The sequence below is a fragment of the Pteronotus mesoamericanus genome, unplaced genomic scaffold (genome assembly GCF_021234165.1).
Source record: "Pteronotus mesoamericanus isolate MK-2021 breed Mesoamerican mustached bat unplaced genomic scaffold, CSHL_Meso_final contig_27, whole genome shotgun sequence".
NCBI classification, from domain to species: domain Eukaryota; kingdom Metazoa; phylum Chordata; class Mammalia; order Chiroptera; family Mormoopidae; genus Pteronotus; species Pteronotus mesoamericanus.
In genome coordinates, this window is record NW_026555115.1 from 19,623,803 (window position 1) to 19,646,056 (window position 22,254).

Genomic DNA, 22,254 nt, shown 5'->3' on the forward strand with positions numbered 1-22,254 from the left:
TGTTTTGTTCATTTTTCTGTATGTGCTATGGCTCACAATAAAAAGGTTTTACAAAATAAACTGAGTAAAGATTCCTTGTCTTCTATCCCAATATGTGGTAAATGCTTAATTTTCCCTCAAATAATCAAATTACTATCCTTATTCCTTGAATCTTCCCCAGTCTCCATAAGCAAGCAAGCAGGCAAGCGTGCGCGCGCGCGCGCACACACACACACACACACACACACACAGGCGTGCGAGCACACACTTTTCTTACCTCAACCAGGTTCTGTAAAATCCAGGCCAATCTCAAAGAAACATGCTGGGTTGTGAAAGTGAACAAACTGGCTGCTAAAAATCGTTTACTTCTAGTGAAAAAGTGAAGCATTCGGCAGGAACTGTGTATTAGCTGTTTTAAAAAGTTTTAGGAAAATACATTTAATAATGGTGTTTGATGTTTCCATATTAATTCCATACATATGCAAACAAACCCATTAACAAACATGTTATTTAACTACTTATTGAATGTCTCAGGACTTAAGAAAATCAAGTAGGCTCAACTACAAATAAAAATCTTTTAAAATAACTATTTTCTACCTCTTTCCCTATTTTTAACTATGAAAGTAAAGGGAAAGAGTCAGAGAAGAAGGCTATACTGATTTTTTTTAAAATGTTTTATTATTTTAATAATATATTGTTATTATTTTTAATGTTATATTTTTAATCAAGTTAACATTAACCCAGGAGCAATTTCCACTACTCATTAAGTAACTAAAATTGGGATCCATAATTTTAATACTATCTACATTTATCTAACGATCAAATTTTAAATTTACTTTTTTACTAAGTATATTTTATTGATTATTCTATTACAGTTGCCCCATTTTTCCCTTTACTGCCCTCTGCCCAGTACTCGCATTCTCCCAGTAATTCCCCACCTTAGTTCATGTCCATGGGTTGTACCTATTAATTCTTTGGCATCTCCATTTCTTATACTGTTCTTAACCCCTTCCCTCCATCTATTTTGTACCTACCAATTATGCTTCTTATTCCCTGTACCTTTTCCCCCTCTCCCCCTCCTTGCTGATAACCCTCCATGTGATCTCCATTTCTATGATTCTGTTCCTGTTCTAGTTGTTTGCTTAGTTGTTTTTTGTTTTTGTTTTTTAAGTTCAGTTGTTGAGAGTTGGCAGTTTGTTGTCATTATACTGTTCATAGCTTTGATTTTTTTTTTCTTAGATAAGTCTCTTTAACATTTCATATAGTAAAGGCTTGGTGATGATGAGCTCCTTTAGCTTTACCTTGCCTGGGAAGCACTTTATCTGCCCTTCTGTTCTAAATGATAGCTTTGCCGGATGGAGTCATCTTGGATGTAGGTCCTTGTTTTTCATCACTTTGAATCCTCCTTGCCAGTCCCTTCTTGCCTGCAAGGATCAGTTGATAGTCTTATGGGAACTCCTTTGCAGGTAACTTTCTTTTCTCTTGCTGCTTTAAGATTCTCTCTTTATCTTCAACCTTTGGCATTTTAATTATGATGTGTCTTGGTGCAGCCCTCTTTGGGTCCCACTTGTTTGGGACTCTCTGAGATTTCTGGACTTGTATGTCTATTTCCTTTGCCAAATTGGGGAGGTTTTCTTTCATTTTTTTTTCAAGTAAGTTTTCAATTTCTTGCTCTTCCTCTTCTCCTTCTGGCACCCCTGATTTGGATGTTGGTACGTTTAAAGTTGTTCCAGAGGTTCTTCAGCCTCTCCTCATTCTTTTGAATTCTTGTTTCTCCTTTCTGTTCCAGGTAAATGTTTATTTTCTTCGTTTTATTCCAAATTGTTGATTTGAATCCCAGCTTCCTTCCCTTCACTATTGGTTCCCTGTATATTTTTCTTTATTTCAATTTGTATAGCCTTCATTTCTTCCTCTATTTTGAGGCCATATCCAACTATTTCTGTGAGCATCCTGATCACATGTTTTGAACTCTGCATCTGATAGGTTGGCTATCTTAGTTCTGTTTCTGGAGTTTTGGTCTGTTCTTTCATTTGGGTCATATTTCTTTGCCTCCTCAAATTGGCAGCTTCCCTGTGTTTCTGTTTATTATGTAGAGCTGGTTTGACTCCCCGTGTTGGCGCACCTGTTACATTGTAAGGGGCAGAGCCTCAGGTATTCACCACAGCGGGGCAACCAGCTTCCCTGCTTTGTGGCACTGTATGTGGGGGAGGGGTCAGAGAGGGAACAATGCTGCCTGCTTGACTATTGCCCCATTTTCAGTCACTTCCCCCATTTCCTGCAAGTGTCAGGTGCCATTACAGCTGCTGCCCTGGTGCTGATTCTCTGAGTAGCTGGGCTTGTGTATGTTCTAGGACCCTGTAGGCCTCTCAAACAGACCCTCTTGAGAGACTAGCACTTTCTTTCATTCACAACCCCTGCTGGTTTTTACAGCCAGAGGTTATGAGGCTTTATTTCCTGGCACTGGAATCCTGGGCTGCACGGTCTGGCATGGGGCTGGGATTGCTCACTCTCCAGTTGTCCCTCCTGGTTTTTATACACTGCATGCAAATATAGGACTACCAGGTGTTCCACCCACCTCTGCCACCACCTGGCCACACATCCCCTCCACCCCGGTTGCCTCTGTCCACCCCTCCTACCCATCTTGATGATGTTTCTTCTTTAACTCCTTGGTTGTCAGACTTCCATACAGTTCAATTTTCTGACAGTTCTGGTTGTTTTTTGTTTTTAGATTGGTTGTTATCCTTCTTATGGTTGTGCAAGGAGGAGAAGGGGCCAGTGGAACATATCTACATATGCCTCCATCTTGGCCAAAAGACCTAAAATTTACCCTTAATAAGCAAAATCTTTAATTTAAAAAAGCCTTATACAGAACATAAGCTCTGACTTTTAAAATTTGTAACACATACTAAAAACAAAAACAAAAACTAAAATCCTTATCCCGCTACCTACTACAAGAATTCAGGGAAGCAGGGTATTGGGCTCTGGCGCTGATGCGGCAGGGGACTGCGGTGCTTGCTTCAGAGAGAGCGGAAAGGAGGGAGAAAGAGAAGGAGAGAAACATCGATGTGAGAGAGAAACATCAGTTGGCTGCCTCTCACACACCCCCAACCAGGGACTGGACTGCAACACAGATCCCAGCGGCAGCAATGTTTCACTTCTTCAGGAAGCCTCCAGAGTTGAAAACACCCTCGACCCCAGAGAAAGAGGCAGATGGGTTTGTCCTTTTAGGAGGAAGATGGTGGAGGAGTGAATGGGAGTCACGCTGACCACCTCCAAAGACCAAACTGGAATTGCGACTAAATAGTGGAGAAATCACCTGGAAAACAATGAAATTATGACAGAGGAGAGGAGCCTTGGAGCCACAGACAGACAGTGGATTCAACTCTCACACATCCCAACGGGTGAGAAGTGCGGTGAAGGCTCGAGAGGGTGGGCTGGGGGCCCACGGGCACCAGCACCAGAGGGACATTGAAATGGCCAGCTGGATCCCCCTGAGAAGAACAGGGTTTGAATCATAAACAGGGACCCCTAGACTACAGCAGCTGAAACCAGAAAAACACACAGACAAAACGCAACCCCGAAAAGCTTAGGGGCGCTCTCTGCCAGAGACAGGTGGCTGGGGATGCGAAGAGACATATAAAGAGCCAATGCAAAAATTTGCAGTAGCAGCCGCCGTCCGTGATCTCTGGGTAGAGGCAGGAGCAGAGTGGGCTGGTGCCTGGGAAAAGATTGGTGAGGAAGACTGAGAAGAGAACTGAGACAGTGGTTGGGGGAGCCCCGGTGATGACTCACCTCCCACTCTGCAGCTACCATCTCGCTCAGGCACAAGGGAATCAATTAACCTGCCTTTTGTGCGCTCTACACACAGCTTGTGCGCATGTGGGCGGGGGGGCTAAGTGCAGACAAGCTGGATGAAATAGAAGATCCCTGGCCAAAGGGGTCACACAGCTGCACAGAGAGCCTTGAGGAGAGACTAGAGATGGAGGCGTTGGGGAAAGAACAGGAGGAGGAACCGGGCAGTCCCAACTCCTCCCTTCGGTAGTCTCCATTGTGCACGGGCAGGCCACGCCCCCAAAGAGTCAAAAGCTGAAAAGCACACAATAGACAGCCCAAAACCACCCCGTGCAGGCAAGCACACACACACAATGAGTGGCCTGCGAGGGTTGGCCAGCGCATGTGTGGACCCGCGACTGTCCGGGCTGGCGAGGGCTCCTGCAAGTTGACGAATACTGGGCCTGCGAGTGCACAGATCTGCAAGGGCAGGCGTAAACCGTCGCGTGCACGGGCCCGCGAGTACAGAGCGCTCTGCAGAAATAGTGGGTCCTGGGCCAAAGGAGTCACAGAGATGCCCAGAGACCCTGGAGGAGAGACTGGAGACAGGATTAACCAGAGAGTCCTGGAGCTGACTTCCTCTCATTTCCGTAGTCTCCATTTTGTGCAGGCAGATGACGCCCCCAAAGAGCCAAAAGCAAGGAAAGCACACAATAGAAGACCCTAAACTGACCAGTCGCAGGGCGCCCACCGGCACGGGCGCCAGACGAGTAAGCGAGGTGAGGAGAATAAGCGCCCAGTCAGGCGGGGAATCCTGCCGGCCAGGGAGTGACTCAAGGAGCCGGCATGAGAGTGCAGAGCGATCCACAGAAATAGTGGATCCCTGGCAGAAGGGGTCACAGAGCTGCACAAAGCAGAAGTCAGACACAGACAGTAGAATCCTGGAAGGCTCAAACAAACAGCCCAAGGTCATATACGCTCAACAACTGACATCATCACGGGCAGGCCATAAAGAAAAGGGGGAAAATAAATAAACAAACAAACAAACCTGCCTACTACCATAGAAGTTTAATCCACCAAGTAAGGAGATCTAGACGGATCAATTGAAGCAGAAGCAAAAATTAATTAATTAATTAATTATTTAACTACTGAATAGACTCTCACAAAAATGGGAAGAAAAAGAAGTTTCCCCCAAATGAGGGTAAAGGAGGAAGCTCCACAGAGAGAGCTAAATGAAATAGAGGCAAGGGAACTATCAGATATTGAATTCAAAACAAGGGCTCTAAGGAAGCTCACTGAGCTCAGCCAGCTCAAAGGTAACTATGAGAAACTGCAGAAAAACTATCAGGATCTTACAGCAAACTATATCAGCCTGGAAAAGGACATAGAAACTATCAAGAAGACACAAGAGGATATGAAGAATACCATTTCTAAATTGAAGAACACAGTAGACGGAATCAAAAGCAGTGTGAATGAAGCTGAGGATCGAATCAGTGAGATGGGGGATAAGGTAGAAAAAAGCTCCCAGAAAGAACAAGAAATGGAAAAAAGACTCAGAAAGAATGAAGAGGCATTTAGGGAAATGCAGGACAACCTGAAGTGCAATAAATCCATGTAATAGGGATACCAGAAGGAGAAGAGGAGGAGCAAGGAATAAAGAAGCTCCTCAAAAAAGTAATGATGGAAAATTTCCCCAATTTGAGGAGAGAAAAGGTCTCATGGATCCAGGAGGCACAGAGGGCCCCACTGAAGAGGGACTCAAGGAGGTCCACTCCAAGACACATCATCATTAAAATGGCAACTATCAAAAACAAAGAGAAAATCCTCAAGGCATCAAGGGAGAAGGAAAAAGCAACATACAGGGGGGCCCCCGATACAGCTAGGAGCTGACTTCTCAATGGAAACACTACAAGCCAGAAGGGAATGGCAACAAATATTCCAAGTCATGAAAAGGAAGGCCCTACAACCAAGGCTGCTCTACCCAGCAAGGCTCTCAATTAAAATAGGTGAAATAAGGGGTTTCCGAGACCAAAGAAGGCTAAAAGAATACACCTCTACCAAACCAGCTGTACAAGATATGCTAAAGGGACTGGTTTAAGAAGATGAAGGAAAAGAGTGAGAAAGATAAAACACAGGTACAAAGAGAAAAAATGAATAAGTTTCTATCGGTAATAACTCTCAATGTGAATGGATTAAGTGCCCCCATCAAAAGACACAGGGTAGCTGAATGGATAAGAAAACATGACCCACACATATGCTGCCTACAAGAGACCCACCTCAGAGCAAGACACCTACCCAGATTGAAAGGAAAGGGATGGAAAAAAATATTACAGGCAAATGGGCAAGAGAAGAAAGCGGGAGTTGCAATACTTATATCAGACAAAATAGATTTCAAAACAAAGGCCATAAAAAGAGACCCAGAGGGACACTTTATAATACTTAAAGGAAGAATCTATCAAGAAGACATCAACATTGTAAACTTATATGCACTCAATACAGGAGCACCCAAATATATGAGGAAAATCTTGGACGACTTCAAAAAAGATATAGACAGCAACACACTGATAGTAGGGGATTTCAACACCCCACTGTCAAAAATGGACAGATCTTCCAAACAAAACATCAATAAGGATATTGTGGAGCTGAATGACGCACTGAATCAAATATACTTAACTGACATATAAAGAACCTTACATCCCAAAGAAGAAAAATACACATTCTTTTCAAATGCTCATGGCAGTTTTTCAAAGATAGACCACAAGATAGGACACAAAGCAAGCCTCAGAAAATTCAGGAAAATTGAAATAACACCAAGCTTTTTGTCAGACCACAAGGGCTTGAAACTCCAAATCAACCTCAAAGAGAAACTTCAAAAACTTGCAACTCATGGAGACTGAACAGTAGACTATTAAACAATGAATGGGTCAATAATGAGATAAGACAAGAAATCAAAAAATTTCTGGAAACAAATGAAAATGAACAGACAACAGTCCAAAAACTATGGAACACAGCAAAGGCGGTCCTGAGAGGGAAGTTCATAGCAATACAGGCTTACTAAAAAAGAGAGAAACATTTCAAATAAAAGACCTAACACTACAACTTCAAGAACTGGAGAAACAACAACAAATAAATCCCAGAGCAAGTAGAAGGAAGGAAATAGTCAAGATTAGAGCAGAACTGAATGACATAGAGATGAAAAGAACAATTCAAAGCATCAAGCAATCCAGAAGCTGGTTCTTTGAAAGATAAATAAAATTGACAAGCCTTTAAGCAGACTGATCAAGAAAAAAAGGGAGAGGACCCAAATTAATAATATCAGAAACGAAAGAGGAGAAATAACAACTGATACCACAGAAATACAAAAGTTCGTCAGAAACTATACTGAAAAATTATATGCCAAGAAATTTGAAAACCTTGATGAAATGGACAAATTCCTAGAAAAAGATAATCTTCCAACACTGAAGGAGGAAGAAACAGAAAGTTTAAACAGACCGATAACACCTGGGAAAATTGAAGCAGTAATCAAGAAAATCCCAGCACATAAAAGTCCAGGGCCAGACAGTTTCCCAGGAGAATTTTACAAAACATTTAAGGAAGAGCTAACTCCTGTCCTTCTCAGACTATTCAAAAAATCCAAGAGGAGGGAAGACTCCCAGACTCTTTTTATGAGGCCAGCCTCACCCTAATCCCAAAACCAGATAAAGACCCTACAAAGAAAGAAAACTACAGGCCAATTTCGCTGATGAACATAGATGCTAAAATCCTCAACAAAATATTGGCAAACCGCATCCAGCAATACATTCAAAAGATTATCCACCATGATCAAGTGGGATTCATATCAGGGATGCAGGGATGGTTCAATATACGCAAATCAGTAAGCGTGATACACCACATAAATCAAAGAAAAGACAAAAACCACATGATCATCTCGATAGACGCAGAAAAAGCATTCAATAAGGAACAGCACCCACTTATGATCAAAACACTCAGCAAAATGGGAATAAATGGGGCATTCCTCAACGTAATAAAGGTCATATATGAAAAACCTACAGCCAATATCATACTCAACAGGCAAAAACTGAAACCTTTCCCACTAAGATCGGGAACACGACAAGGATGTCCGCTCTCACCGCTTCTTTTCAACATCGTAATGGAAGTCCTAGCCACAGCGGTGAGACAAGAGAAAGAGATATAAGGCATCCAAATAGGAAAGGAGGAAGTAAAGCTGCCATTGTTTGCAGATGACATGATAGTGTACATAGAGAACCCTGGAGAGTCTACCAAAAAACTCCTCAACCTAATAAGTGAACTTGGCAAAACAGCAGGATACAAAGTCAACATTCAGAAATCAAAGGTATTTTTGTACACCAGCAACGAAATAGAAAGAAGAAATCAGAAAAAAAAATACCATTCGATAGAGCAAGAAGAAAAATAAAGTACCTAGGAATAAATTTAACCAAAGACGTAAAGACCTATACGCAGAAAACTATACAACACTGAAGAAAGAAATTAAGGAAGACACAAATAAATGGAAGCATATACCGTGCTCATGGATTGGAATAATTAATATCATCAAAATGTCCATACTACCCAAAGCAATTTCTAGATTCAACGCAGTCCCTATTAAGATACCAATGACGCATTTCACAGAAATAGAACAGACATTTCAAAAATTTATATGGAACCATAAACGACCCCAAATAGCCTCAGCAATTTTGAGAAAGACAAACAAAGTAGGAGGGATCACAATATCGGACATCAAACTCTACTACAAAGCCACTATACTCAAAACAATCTGGTACGGGCACAAGAACAGATCCATAGACCAGTGGAACAGAATAGAAAGCCCAGAAAGAAGCCCAGGTCTATACGGGCAACTAATAGTTGACAAAGGGAGCAGAAGCATAAAATGGAGCAATAACAGCCTCTTCAACAAATGGTGTTGGGAGAGCTGGACGGCTACATGCAAAAAATGGAAATTGGATCATCAGCTGACACCATACACAAAAATAAACTCAAGATGGATAAAAGACTTAAGTATAAGTCACAACACCATGACAGTCCTGGAGGAGAACATTGGCAGGAAACTCTCAGATATCCCACGCAGCCATTTTTTCACTGATATGTCTCCTAAAGCAAGGGACATAAAGGAAAGAATAAACAAGTGGGACCTCATCAAAATAAGAAGCTTCTGCATGGCGAAAGAAAACATCAGCAAAATGAAAAGGGAGCCAACCGAATGGGAAAATATATTCGCTAATGATACATCAGATAGAGGTTTGATCTCCAAGATACATAAAAAACTCACTCGACTCCACTCCAAGAAGACAAACGATCCAATCCAAAAATGGGCAAAGGACCTGGGCAGACCCTTTTCCAAGGAGGAGATACAGAGGGCCCAGGGACATTTGAAAGGATGCTCAGCATCACTAGCCATCATAGAAATGCAGGTCAAAACCACCATGAGGTACCACCTCACACCGGTCAGAGTAGCCATCATAAACAGATCCACAAACAACAGGTGCTGGCGAGGCTGTGGACAAAAGGGAACCCTAGTACACTGTTGCTGGGAATGCAGACTGTTACAGCCACTGTGGAAGGCAGTGTGGAGTTTCCTCAAAAAGCTGAAAATGGAACTGCCTTTTGATCCAGTGATTCCCCTGCTGGGACTATACCCTAAGAACACCAAAACGCCAATACAAAAGAACCTATGCACCCCAATGTTCATAGCAGCACAATTTACAATAGCCAAGTGTTGGAATCAACCTGAATGCCCATCAGTAGATGATTGGATCAAAAAATTATGGTACATACACACAATGGAATACTACGCAGCAGAAAGGAAAAAAGAACTACTAAACTTCGCGACAGCATGGATGTAACTGGAGAGCATTATGCTAAGCAAAATAAGCCAGGGGGCGAAAGCTAAATACCATATGATCTCACCTAGAAGTGGAATCTAACCAACAATACAAAGATGCAAGGAAAATAAGACCAGCAACACTGAAAGGAAATCAACAGAGACAAGAGGGAAGGAGGGAGCGGGGGCGGGGAAAAGGAAGGGAAGGGGAAAGTCAAGGCACATATAGCAAGGACTCATGGACAAAACCAAAGCGGAAGAGTTGAGGGAGGGAGGGAGGGAGGAAGGAGGGGGCAAGGGAAAGTGGTGGGGGGTAGGCAGAGACACATGTATTTGAAAAATAAATTAAAATAAAATTTAAAGAAAAAAAGAAAAGTAGATTCATTTATCTAAAAAAGTAAAAAATAAAAAATAAAAAAACCTTTTGGCGTTTGCTTTTTTTACACAGTATAATTCCCTGGAGAGTCCAAGTTGTTTTTTTACTGCTGAGTTGTATTCAGTGTTATAGATAATACTGCCTATTGCAGGACATCTGTGCTTTAGTTTCTCACTATTACAAATAAAGTTGCTACAAACATTCATGTACAGAATTTCGTGTGAACATAAAATTTCATTTATCTGGGATAAATACCTGAAGAGTACACTTGCTAGATCGTATGGTAATTGCAGAGCTTATAAGAAACTGCCAGACTGGTTTCCAGAGTGGCTGTATGTACCATTTATATTCCTACCAGTAGGATATGAGTAATAAGACATGTTTTTATTATTTTAACATCTTTGACATTAGGATACATTTGAACCATTAATTGTATCTCAGTATTATGTCCTAATTCAACTGGCAGGATTTTTTTCTTTTTTGGTGGTACTTCAAATAGCAATTTTATAATCAGTATCTTCTTAGATGATCTCATTTGTTGATTTGATTACTTATTTGTCTGTCTCCTTCCACTAAAAGGTAAGTTTAAGGAAGGCAAGGATTTTTCTTGCATTATTCACTCTGTTTTCTCAAGGCCTAGCACATCTTTGGTACATAGAAGGAACTCAATAAATATTTGTTAAATATATGAACGAAGGTATTAATTGTTCATATGTTGACTAAAAGTGCTAGTGTTGCAACCCCTAATACTTTTTGTGTACCTTCCTTCTCCTCAGGTATCTAAATTTTAACAGAAGATCCCTGAAAGATTCTAAATCTAATTTGTTATAGAGAAAAATGTAATATGCTTCTATTTCATTTGAGGCACTTTTAAACATATAACAAATCAGAAGAAGGACTTTGAGTGGCCACTTCAAATACTTTTAAAAAGTATTATAATTTAATAAATAATATAAAATATAAAGAAATACAGAAGGTTTCAGCACTGAATAAATGAAATGAAATTAGAAGCATACAAACTTTCAATTTTAAGATGAATAAGGTCTGAGGTTCTAATGTATAACATGACTGTGGTTGATAATACTGTGTGTATAACTGAAATTTGTTACAAAGAGTAGAACTTTGTTCTCACAAAAAAAGTGTTAAAAATTAAAATGAGGCTCATTGTTTAAAGGAAAAAGTTAAGACTGAAAACCTCCACATTTTGATTAGTATGCTAAAAGTGAAAAAAGTTAATTCATATTACTATTTTTAAAATAAATAAATCAAAATCTTTATATTTATTTTTTGGGGGGTGGGAATAAGAGAAAAATGCAAGAGTGGGTAAATTCTCCGTAAGTGAATATTGATAAAATATCAGTCTCAGAGTTGAATTGTCCATTTGAATTCTTTTTTTTCCCCACATATACTCATATTTCTTAAGCACATTTTAGGAGTATAGGCAAAACACTTTATAATATTATATTTATTCTACAATACAATTCAAATTGAATGAAAATACTTTCCAATATCAATGTTAGGCCTTAAATACTTCTTGAACATTTTGCAAGTTTGCACAGCATTTTTAGTTAACGCATTTGGGATTCAAAACATTGCTTTTTAAATCACAAATATTAAGTCAGTTGGCATTTCATTTGGCTTCAAAGAACAAATATATATAGTAAGATGGTAAAAACATTTAGTGACAAAAATAGATAACTGTTTCATTTTAAGAAGGAGAATGGAAAATGGGCAAGATCATAAAAGCTTTTCAGGCTAGTCATTGGGTTTCAGCACGGCAGGATGAAGGGCTTCGTTTTAACCATATTCTTCACATTCTTGAGTATTTATGTTGAAACCTCGAATGTATAGTAACAATTCTATACTCTTCCAAAAAAGGAAGACTAATAAACCTTTCTGATTTGCTTAAGCGAAAGCTGAATAAGGAGAGAGATTTAACTCTGGGAAGTAAAAGCACCAAAATATAGCTTAATTAAGCAGAGAAGATAAGTTCAAAAGCATAAGATTTATATTCATGAACTTCTTAAGGGTTATTTAGTTCAAATTAAAAATCATAACAATAAAAAATAAAAATTAGCTGCAAGCCCAAGGCACAGGACCCAACAAACTTCTGGGAACTGAGAAAAGCTTCACATCTGCACTGGGGTAAACTTAACAGCTTCCCTGGGCTAGCATTCCTGAAACCACACCACAGTGGCCTCAGCGCTGAGACGCCATGAGCTAACAGCTTACAGAACTAGGAGGATTGCAGAACCAGGGATGATACCTCAACAGGAATGTTCTAATTTAAGCTTACAGCCCTAGAGTAACGTCAGGATAACTGTGAAAATAATAACATGGATCAAGAAAAAATTTTTAAAGGTGAGGAAGAATAACCCTATACTTGGGAGATAAAGCATACACTGCGTATTTTTAATTTTTTGTCCATTTAAAAAAAATATTTTTTCAAATACATTTGTCTCTGCCTACCCACCACCACTTTCCCTTGCCCCCTCCCCTCCTCCCTCCATCAACTCTTCTCCTTTAGTTTTGTCCATGAGTCCTTGCTATATGTTCCTTGCCTTTCCCCTTCCCTTCCTTGTCCCCCGCACCCCCTCTTTTTCCCTCTTGTCTCTGTTGGTTTCTTTTCCTTTCAGTGTTGCTGGTCTTATTTTCCTTGCATCTTTGTATTGTTGGTTAGGTTCCACTTCTAGGTGAGATCATATGGTATTTGTCTTTCGCCCCCGGGCTTATTTTGCTTAGCATAATGCTCTCCAGTTACATCCATGCTGTCGCGAAGTTTAGTAGTTCTTTTTTCCTTTCTGCTGCGTAGTATTCCATTGCGTATATGTACCATGATTTTTGATCCAATCATCTACTGAAGGACACTTAGGCTGATTCTAACACTTCGCTATTGTAAATTGTGCTGCTATGAACATTGGGGTGCATAGGTTCTTTTGTATTGGCGTTTTGGTGTTCTTAGGGTATAGTCCCAGCAGGGGAATCACTGGATCAAAAGGCAGTTCCATTTTCAGCTTTTTGAGGAAATTCCACACTGCTTTCCACACTGGCTGCACCAGTCTGCATTCCCACCAACAGTGGACTAGGGTTCCCTTTTGTCCACAGCCTCGCCAGCACCTGTTGTTTGTGGATCTGTTTATGATGGCCACTCTGACCGGTGTGAGGTGGTACTTCATGGTGGTTTTGATCTGCATTTCTCTGATGGCTAGTGATGCTGAGCATCTTTCAAATGTCCCTGGGCCCTCTGTATCTCCTCCTTGGAAAAGGGTCTGCCCAGGTCCTTTGCCCATTTTTTGATTGGATCGTTTGTCTTCTTGGAGTGGAGTCGAGTGAGTTTTTTATGTATCTTGGAGATCAAACCTCTATCTGATGTATCATTAGCGAATATAGTTTCCCATACAGTTGGCTCCCTTTTCATTTTGCTGATGATTCCTTTAGCTGTGCAGAAGCTTCTCATTTTTATGAGGTCCCACTTGTTTATTCTTTCCTTTATGTCCCTTGCTTTAGGAGACATTATCAGAGAAAAAATGGCTGCGTGGGATATCTGAGAGTTTCCTGCCAATGTTCTCCTCCAGGACTGTTATGGTGTTGTGACTTATACTTAAGTCTTTTATCCATCTTGAGTTTATTTTTGTGTATGGTGTCAGCTGATGATCCAATTTCCATTTTTTGCATGTAGCCGTCCAGCTCTCCCAACACCATTTGTTGAAGAGGCTGTTATTGCTCCATTTTATGCTTCTGCCCCCTTTGTCAACTATTAGTTGCCCGTATAGACCTGGGCTTCTTTCTGGGCTTTCTATTCTGTTCCACTGGTCTATGGATCTGTTCTTGTGCCCGTACCAGATTGTTTTGAGTATAGTGGCTTTGTAGTAGAGTTTGATGTCCGATATTGTGATCCCTCCTACTTTGTTTGTCTTTCTCAAAATTGCTGAGGCTATTTGGGGTCGTTTATGGTTCCATATAAATTTTTGAAATGTCTGTTCTATTTCTGTGAAATGCGTCATTGGTATCTTAATAGGGACTGCGTTGAATCTAGAAATTGCTTTGGGTAGTATGGACATTTTGATGATATTAATTATTCCAATCCATGAGCACGGTATATGCTTCCATTTATTTGTGTCTTCCTTAATTTCTTTCTTCAGTGTTGTATAGTTTTCTGCGTATAGGTCTTTTACGTCTTTGGTTAAATTTATTCCTAGGTACTTTATTTTTCTTGTTGCTACACCGAATGGCATTTTTTTTCTGATTTCTTCTTCTTCTATTTCGTTGCTGGTGTACAAAATGCCTTTGATTTTTGAATATTGACTTTTTATCCTGCTGTTTTGCCAAATTCACTTATTAGGTTGAGTGGCTTTTTGGTGGAGTCTACGGTGTTTTCTATGTACATTATCATGTCATCTGCAAACAATGGCAGCTTTACTTCCTCCTTTCCAATTTGGATGCCTTTTATTTCTTTTTCTTGACTGACTGCTGTGGCTAGGACTTTCAATACTATGTTGAATAGGAGTGGTAAAAGTGGACATCCTTGTCTTGTTCCTGATCTTAGTGGGAAAGCTTTTAGTTTTTGCTTGTTGGCTGTAAATTTTTTCATATATGGCCTTTATTATGTTGAGGTATGTCCCCTTTATTCCAATGTTGCTGAGTTTGTTTATCATAAATGGATGTTGTACCTTATTGAATGCTTTATCTGCATCTATTTATATGATCATGTGGTTTTTGTCTTTCCTTTTTTTTATGTCATGTATTATGTTTATTGATTTACAAATATTGAACCATCCTTTCATCCCTTGGATGAATCCCACTTGATCATGGTGGATGATCTTTTTAATGTATTGCTGGATGTGGTTTGCCAATATTTTGTTGAGGATTTTAGCCTCTATGTTCATCAGCAATATTGGCCTGTAGTTTTCTTTCTCTGCTGTGTCTTTACCTGGTTTTGGGATTAGGATGATGCTGGGCTCATAAAAAGAGTTTGGGAGTCTTCCTCTTCTTGGATTCTTTTGGAATAGTCTGAGAAGGACAGGGGTAAGCTTTGCCTTAAATGTTTTGTGTAATTGCCCTATGAAACTGTCTGGTCCAGAGCTTTGTGTGCTGGGAGATATTTTTACTACTACTTCAGTTTCACCAGCAGTTATTATCTGTTCAGCCTTTCTGCTTCTTCTTCACTCAGGGATGGAAAGTTATACTTTTCTAGAAATTTGTCCATTTCTCAAGGTTTTCAAATTTCTTGGCATATAATTGTTCACAGTAATTTCTTCCAATCCTTTGTATAGTTGTGGTAGCAGTTGTTATTTCTCCTCTTTCATTTCTGATATTATTTATTTGGGTCTTCCTCCCTTTTTTCTTGACGAGTCAGCTTAAAGTCTTTTCGATTTTATTTCTCTTTTCAAATAATCTGCTCCTGGATTGGCTGATGCTTTGAATTGTTCTTTTAGTCTCTATGTCTTTCAATTCTGCTCTGATCTTTTTTCCTTCCTCTACTCTCTCTGGACTTTGTTTGTTATTATTTCTCCAGTTCTTGAAGCTGTCGGGTTAGGTCATTTGTTTGAAATGTTTCTATCTTTTTTAGGTAGGCTGTATTGGTATGAACTTCCCTCTCAGGATTGCCTTCACTGTGTCCCATAGGTTTTGGAATGTCGTGTGTTCATTTTCATTTGTTTTCAGAAACTTTTTTATTTCTTCTCTGATCTCATTATTGACCCATTCATGGTTTAATAGCATGCTATTCAGTCTCCATGAGTTTCAATGTTTTTGAGTTTTTTCCTTGATGTTGGTTTCCATTTTCAAGCCACTGTGGTCTGAGAAAATGCTTGTTGTATCAATATTCCTGAATTTGTTGAGGCTTGTTTTGTGTCCTTTCATGTCGTCTGTCTTTGAAAATGTTCCATGTGCATTTGAAAAGAATGTGCGTTTTGCTCCTTTGGGAAGAAAAGTTCTATATATGTCAGTTAAGTATATTTGATCTAATGCATCGTTCAGTACCACAATATCCTTGCTGATTTTTGGTTTAGAAGATCTATCCATCGTTGACAGAGGAGTGTTCAAATCCCCTAGTATCAGTTTGTTGCTCTCTATATCTTTCTTGAAGTCCTCCAAGATTTTCCTTATATATTTGGGTGCTCCTATGTTGGGTACATATAGGTTTACAATGCTTATGTCGTTCTGATGGATGCTTCCTTTGAGTATTGTGAAATGTCCTTCTGGGTCTCTTTTTAATGGCCTTTGTTTTACAATCTGTTTTGTCTGATATAAGTATTGCTACCCCGGATTTTTTTTTTTTTTCCTGTCCATTTGCTTGGAATATTTTTTTCCATTCCTCTACTTTCAGTCTTTGTAGGTCCTTTTTTCTAAAGTGGGTCTCTTGTAGGCAGCGTATGTGTAGGTCATGTTTTGATATCCATTCAGCTACCCTATGACCTTTGATTGGAGTATTTCACCCATTTATATTTAAAGTTATAATTGATAGATACTTATTCATTTTTTCCCTTTGTACCTGTGTTCCTCTCTTTCTCACTCTTTTTCTTAAACCAGTCCCTTTAGCATATCTTGCAGTGCTGGTTTGGTGGAGGTGCATTCTTTTAGCCTTCTTTTGTCTGGGAAACCCCTTATTTCACCTTCCATTTTAATTGGGAGCCTTGCTGGATAGAGCAGTATTGGTTGCAGGCCTTTGTTTTTCATGACTTGGAAAATGTCGTCCCACTCCCTTCTGGCTTGTGGTGTTTCTGTTGAGAAGTCAGCTGCAAGCCGTATCAGGGCTCCCTTGTATGTTACTACATGTTTCTCCCCTGCTGCCTTTAGGATTCTCTTTTTGTCTGTGATATTTGCCATTTTAATGATGATATGTCTTGAAGTTGGCCTCATTGGGTTCCTCTTGACTGGGACCCTCTGTACTTCCTGGACTTGTGTGACTTTTTCTCTCCTCCAAATAGAGAAGTTTTCCTCATGACTTTTTCAAACAGGTACTCTATCCCTTCCTCATCCTCTTCTCCTTCTGGTATCCCTATTATATGGATATTATTATGTTTCAGATTGTCCTGCATTTCCCTAAATGCCTCTTCATTTCTTTTTGAGTCTTTTTTCATTTTCTTGCTCTTCCTGGGAGCTTCTACTTTGTCCTCTGGTTCACTGATTCAACCTTCTGCTTCATCTCGTCTGCTTTTGATTCCTTCTACCGTGTTCTTCAATTCAGAAATTGTATTCTTCATTTCCTCTTGCCTCTTGCTGTTAGTTTCTATGTCCTTTTTCATGCTGATATAGTTTGCAGGAAGTTCCTCGCAGTTTCCCTGTAGGTTTTTGTAATTCTCTCTGAGCTCACTGAGTTCATTGAGATTCCTTAGAACCGTTGTTTGGAACTCAGTATCTGATAGTTAATTTGCCTCTATTTCATTTAGTTCTCTTTGTGGGGATTCCTCCTTTCCCTTCATTAGTGGGGTGTTTCATTTTCTTCCCATTATTTGAGAGACTCTTCGTTTTTGTTTCTTCTTCTTCAATTGATCTGTCTTGATCTCCTGACTTTGTGGTGTGTACTTCTATGGTAGGAGACTGCTTTTTTTTTTCTTTCTGGACCTGCCTCTGATGTTATCAGCTGTTGACCCCATCTGACCTTAGGCAGTCTGTATGAGACTTCCAGGAATCTATTGTCTGTGTCTGTCTCCTCCAGTTGTTAATCTAGTGACTCTGACTTCAGCAGTCAGGCTTAGGCACCACAGGGCAGGCCATTGTCCCTTCTGGGTGCAAGGCTGTTGTGTCCTTTCATCCTGATGCTGCTTAGGGAGTGGTCTGCCTGATAGAGAGGGCTGCTGCCATATAGGGAAGGAGTCAGCACCAGGATCCCCCCCGGCTACTTGCTCAGTTCTCCCCCCAACGCCTACATGTCCAGACTCTCAAGCATCTCTATACCACTCTGCTTCCCCTTTAGCCAGGGATCTACTATCTGTGACTACTGCTCTGTACTCAGCACTCTGTCCTGCACAACACTGGGCAGAACACAGCCTCCTGAGGGTGGGGCTTTTATGTTCCTTCATGCTGCTGCAACTCAGGGAAGCAGTTTGCCTGAGCAAGATGGAAGCTGCTGAACAGGGTGAGACAGCACTGGGACCCCGCCAGCCACTTTCTCAGTTGTTTCTCCAAAGTCTTTTCCTCAGTCTCTCCTCAGGCGGCTCCATCCCACTATGCCCCCAGCTTTGCTGGAGACCAGGGTAAGTGGCTGCCACTACAAATTTTTGCGTTGGCCCTTTAAACAGCTCTTTGTGCTCCAGCTGCCTGTCTCTGGAAGAAAGCACCCCCACGCTTTTCACAGCTGGTTGTTGTCTGTTTGCTTTTTGGGCTCTGGTGCTTTAGGCTGGAGATCTCCACCTATGGTTTAGAACCTGCTCTTCTCAGGGGAATCCAACTGGCCATTTCAATATCCCTCTGGGGCTGCCGCCCATGGGCACCCAATCCATCTTCTCGAGTCTCTACCATACTCCTTACCAGTTATGTTGTGCTAAAGCCAATTCCTCTGTCTGTCCAAGGTTTTAAGTCTCCTCTCTTACTATTGTTCCATTGTTTTCCAGGTGATTTCTCCACAATTTAGTAGCAATTCCGATTTGATTCTGCGAGGAGGTCCATGTGACTTCCACTCATTCCTCTGCCGTCTTGAAGTCGCTTGGTATTGATTATTACACCACCAAATATTGCAGGTTTCACCACAGTTGAGGAACTGGAAAACTGTCTTCTTACCCACTCACTCAGTTTCTCACTCAGGAGATGATGTTGATAGTGCTGCTATAGCTGTCACCATCATCATTACCTGCTTACTATGTGCTAGGTATTACGTTAAGAGCGTGTGACAGTCAGCTAGTTAACTATCTCAATATATATACTCCACTTTCTATAACAAAAGATGATGAAATTTGGACATTGCTGCATCTTTTCTGGACATGGTCTGTATTTTTTCCACTTCTCCAGGAACATGAACATGAGTTCTCACTACCATGTGAACCTCTGGACCACCCCAAAACTCCTCAAGACTTTTTGAAGTGTAGAATTAAGTACTTCAATCTACTAGATACACTTTCAGGTAACAATCATTCCATTTCAAAAGTGTGGGAGTGTGCATGTGTGAATTCTCTTATTCATGTCCAAAACAGCATAGGTAGGAAATTTTAAAATGAAGTCTACAGTTAAGGAACATTTACAAGAAAAAACAGTAACACCCAAATTACAGGGAAGAAAAAGATTACCTTCATTGTAAGGGAACTATTCCAAGACTTTACAAGTTCAATAGCTCTTAGATCTTGCCAACTAATGAAGTTGTGAAAATGATTCCCCGTTTTCCTAAGAAAAATGGAAACAACATTTTGACACTCATATAAATCAAACACAATATTATATAAAATATCTGCCACAAGAGAAAAGAAAATTAGAGGCCAAACTACATTCAAAGTATGATTTAATTATATGTGGCTTTCCAAATTACTTTCTTCTCTTTGATTTATAAATTGAAAATAATTTATAACAAATATTATATGATATGGAATATGAAATTTTAATCAGGTAGATCAAAAAAGATATTCTCTTCGAAGCACTACAATGTGTACATTTCAAAGAAAATAATGAAAAAACCTTTAACAACTTGCTTATATACTTCTAGAAGCAAGATGGGGAAGCCATTGCCTTCATTGTACTTATCTTGTACAATCAGATAAAAACCTCTGTACCTACAGAAAAGCTGAAATACTGCCTGAGTCAATTTCTACAACTGTTAACTTTAGGACTGGGTTAGCCACTGGCAACCTACCAGGCTTACCAAAATTTGTCTAATAAAAAGAAATTCAACTCTCAGTCAACACTAAAATAAAAGTACAGAACTATGAACTATAGTATAAATGTCATTTTTCCTTTGAGACTCCTACAAATCAACCACTGACAACCTATCTATTCATTTTCAACATCCAACTCAGGCTTGCTTTTCACCCTATCTCCTGTGTGAATTTAACCATGTTCAATTCTTGAGACTGTCATTTCCCACTCTTATTAAGCAGTACACAGCCATGGCCACATCCTCAATTTTATTAATGGAAACACTCTATTACTGAAATTCTAGCATCACAATAGATTAGGCAACACATCTCACTAGTAGAGTCTTGCCCACTTAGCAACAGGAACATATTCTGAGAAATGCATCATTAGGTGATTTCATTGTTCTGTGAACATCACAGATTACACTTACACAAACCTAAATGGTCTAGCCTACTACAGACTTAGGCTCCAGGCCTGTACCACAAGGAACAAGCCTGTGCTGTAAGCATGTTACTGTATAAAACAACATAAAAATAAATCACACACAAAAGAAAATGATGCAATCAAGAGACACAATAAACAGGACACTTTGAAACTAGCCAGGGAGACTTCCGGCCAAGATGGAGGCATAGGTAGATACACTTTGCCTCCTTGCACGACCAAAAAAAGGAAAACAACAAATTTTAAAACAAAAAAAAAAAACCAGAACTGCCACAAAATTGAACTGTATGGAAGTCCAGCAACCCACGAGCTAAAGAAGAAACATTCATCGAGACCAGTAGGAGGGGTGGAGGCAGGCCGCTGTGGAGTGTCAAGGCAGTGGCTGGCAGACTGGACAGTCCCACATTTGCATGTAGATAAACTGGGAGGAACAGCTGGGGATCAAGAGAGACCACGCACCCCACAGTTCCAGAGCAGGAAAAGAAAGCCTCAAAACCTCTGGAGGTAAAAATATGCGGGGATTGCTGTGGCAGGAGAAACTCCAGTCTCACATGAGAGTCCATTGGAGAGACCCACGGAGTCCTAGAATGTACAGAAGCCCACCGACCTGGAAATCAGCACCAAAAAGACCCAATTTGCTCGTGGGTAGCAGGGGAAGTGACTCAAAGTCAGCCAAAAGCTGAGCAAGAGGCACTGTTCTCTCTCCAAACCCTCCCCCACACACAGCATCACAACACACCGACCTGGGTAGTCACCCTAGCGAATACCTAAGGCTCTGCCCCTCCCAATGTACAGGCACTGCCGAGACAAAGAAATATGGCCCAAATGAAATAACATATTAAAGCTCCAAAAACAGAACTAAGCAATGAACAGATAGCCAACCTATCAGATACACAGTTCACAACACTGGTAATCTGGATGCTCACTGAATTGGTTGAGTATGGTCCCAAAATGGAGCAAAAGTGAAGGCTATGCCAAGTGAAACATAGAAAAATATACAGGGAACCAACAGTAAAGAGAAGGAAACTGGGACTGAAGTCAATGATTGGGAGCAGAAGGAAGAAACAAACATTCAACCAGAACAGAATGAAGAAACAAGAATTCAAAACAAATGAGGAGAGGCTTAGGAACCTCTGGGACAACTTGAAATGTTCCGACATCTGAATCATAGGGGTGCCAGAAGAAGAGGAAGAGCAAGAAATGGAAAACTTATTAGAAAAAATAATGAAAGAAAACCTCCCCAATCTGGCCAAGGAAATAGACTTCTAGGAGATCCAGGAAGCTCAGAGAGTCCCAAAGAAGTTGGACCCAAGGAAGCACACACCAAGGCACATAATTACATTACCGAAGATTAAAGATAAGGGGAGAATCTTAAAAGCAGCAAGAGAAAAGGAGACAGGTCCCTACAAAGGAGTTCCCATAAGACTATTAGCTGGTTTTTCAAAAGAAACCCTGCAGGCAAGAAGGGGCTGGCACGAAGTATTCAAAGTCATGAAAGGCAAGAACCTATATCCAAGATTACTCTATCCCGCAAAGCTATCATTTAGAATGGAAGGGCAGATGAAGTGCTTCCTGGATAAGGTCAAGTTAAAGGAGTTCATCATCACCAAGCTCTTATTATGTGAAATGTTAAAGGGACATCTAAGAAAAAGAAAATCAAAAACTATGAACAGTGAAATGACAACAAACACAACTATCTACAACTGAACCTAAAACAAAACAAAAAAAAAAACTAAGCAAACAAGTAGAACAGGAACAGAATCATAGAAATGCAGATCAGAGGGGAGGAGGAGGGGAAAGAATAGGGGGAAAGGTACAGGGAATAAGCAACATAGATAGTACATACAACATAGGCAAGGGGAGGTTAAGAATAGTATAGGAAATGGAGAAGCCAAAGAACTTATATGTATGACCCATGGTCATGAACTAAAGGGTGGAGGAGTCCTGGAGGGCAGGGTGGTGTTGGGTGGAAGGGAATAAAGGAGAGAAAAAAATGGGACAACTGTAATAGTATAATCAATAAAATATATATTAAAAGATAAAT

At 40.3% G+C, this 22,254-nt stretch overlaps 1 protein-coding gene across 1 annotated transcript in view; it reads right to left on the reverse strand.

The window, feature by feature from the left end:
• Positions 1-22,254, reverse strand: part of GK5 (glycerol kinase 5) — a 125,038-nt gene that overhangs the window by 53,063 nt on the left and 49,721 nt on the right. Inside the window, exons 4-5 of the mRNA XM_054575089.1 lie at positions 19,211-19,304; positions 257-388 (exon numbers count right to left, since the gene is read on the reverse strand). Coding sequence (XP_054431064.1) covers positions 257-388; positions 19,211-19,304 — 226 coding nt within the window. The remainder of the gene's footprint in view (positions 1-256; positions 389-19,210; positions 19,305-22,254) is intronic.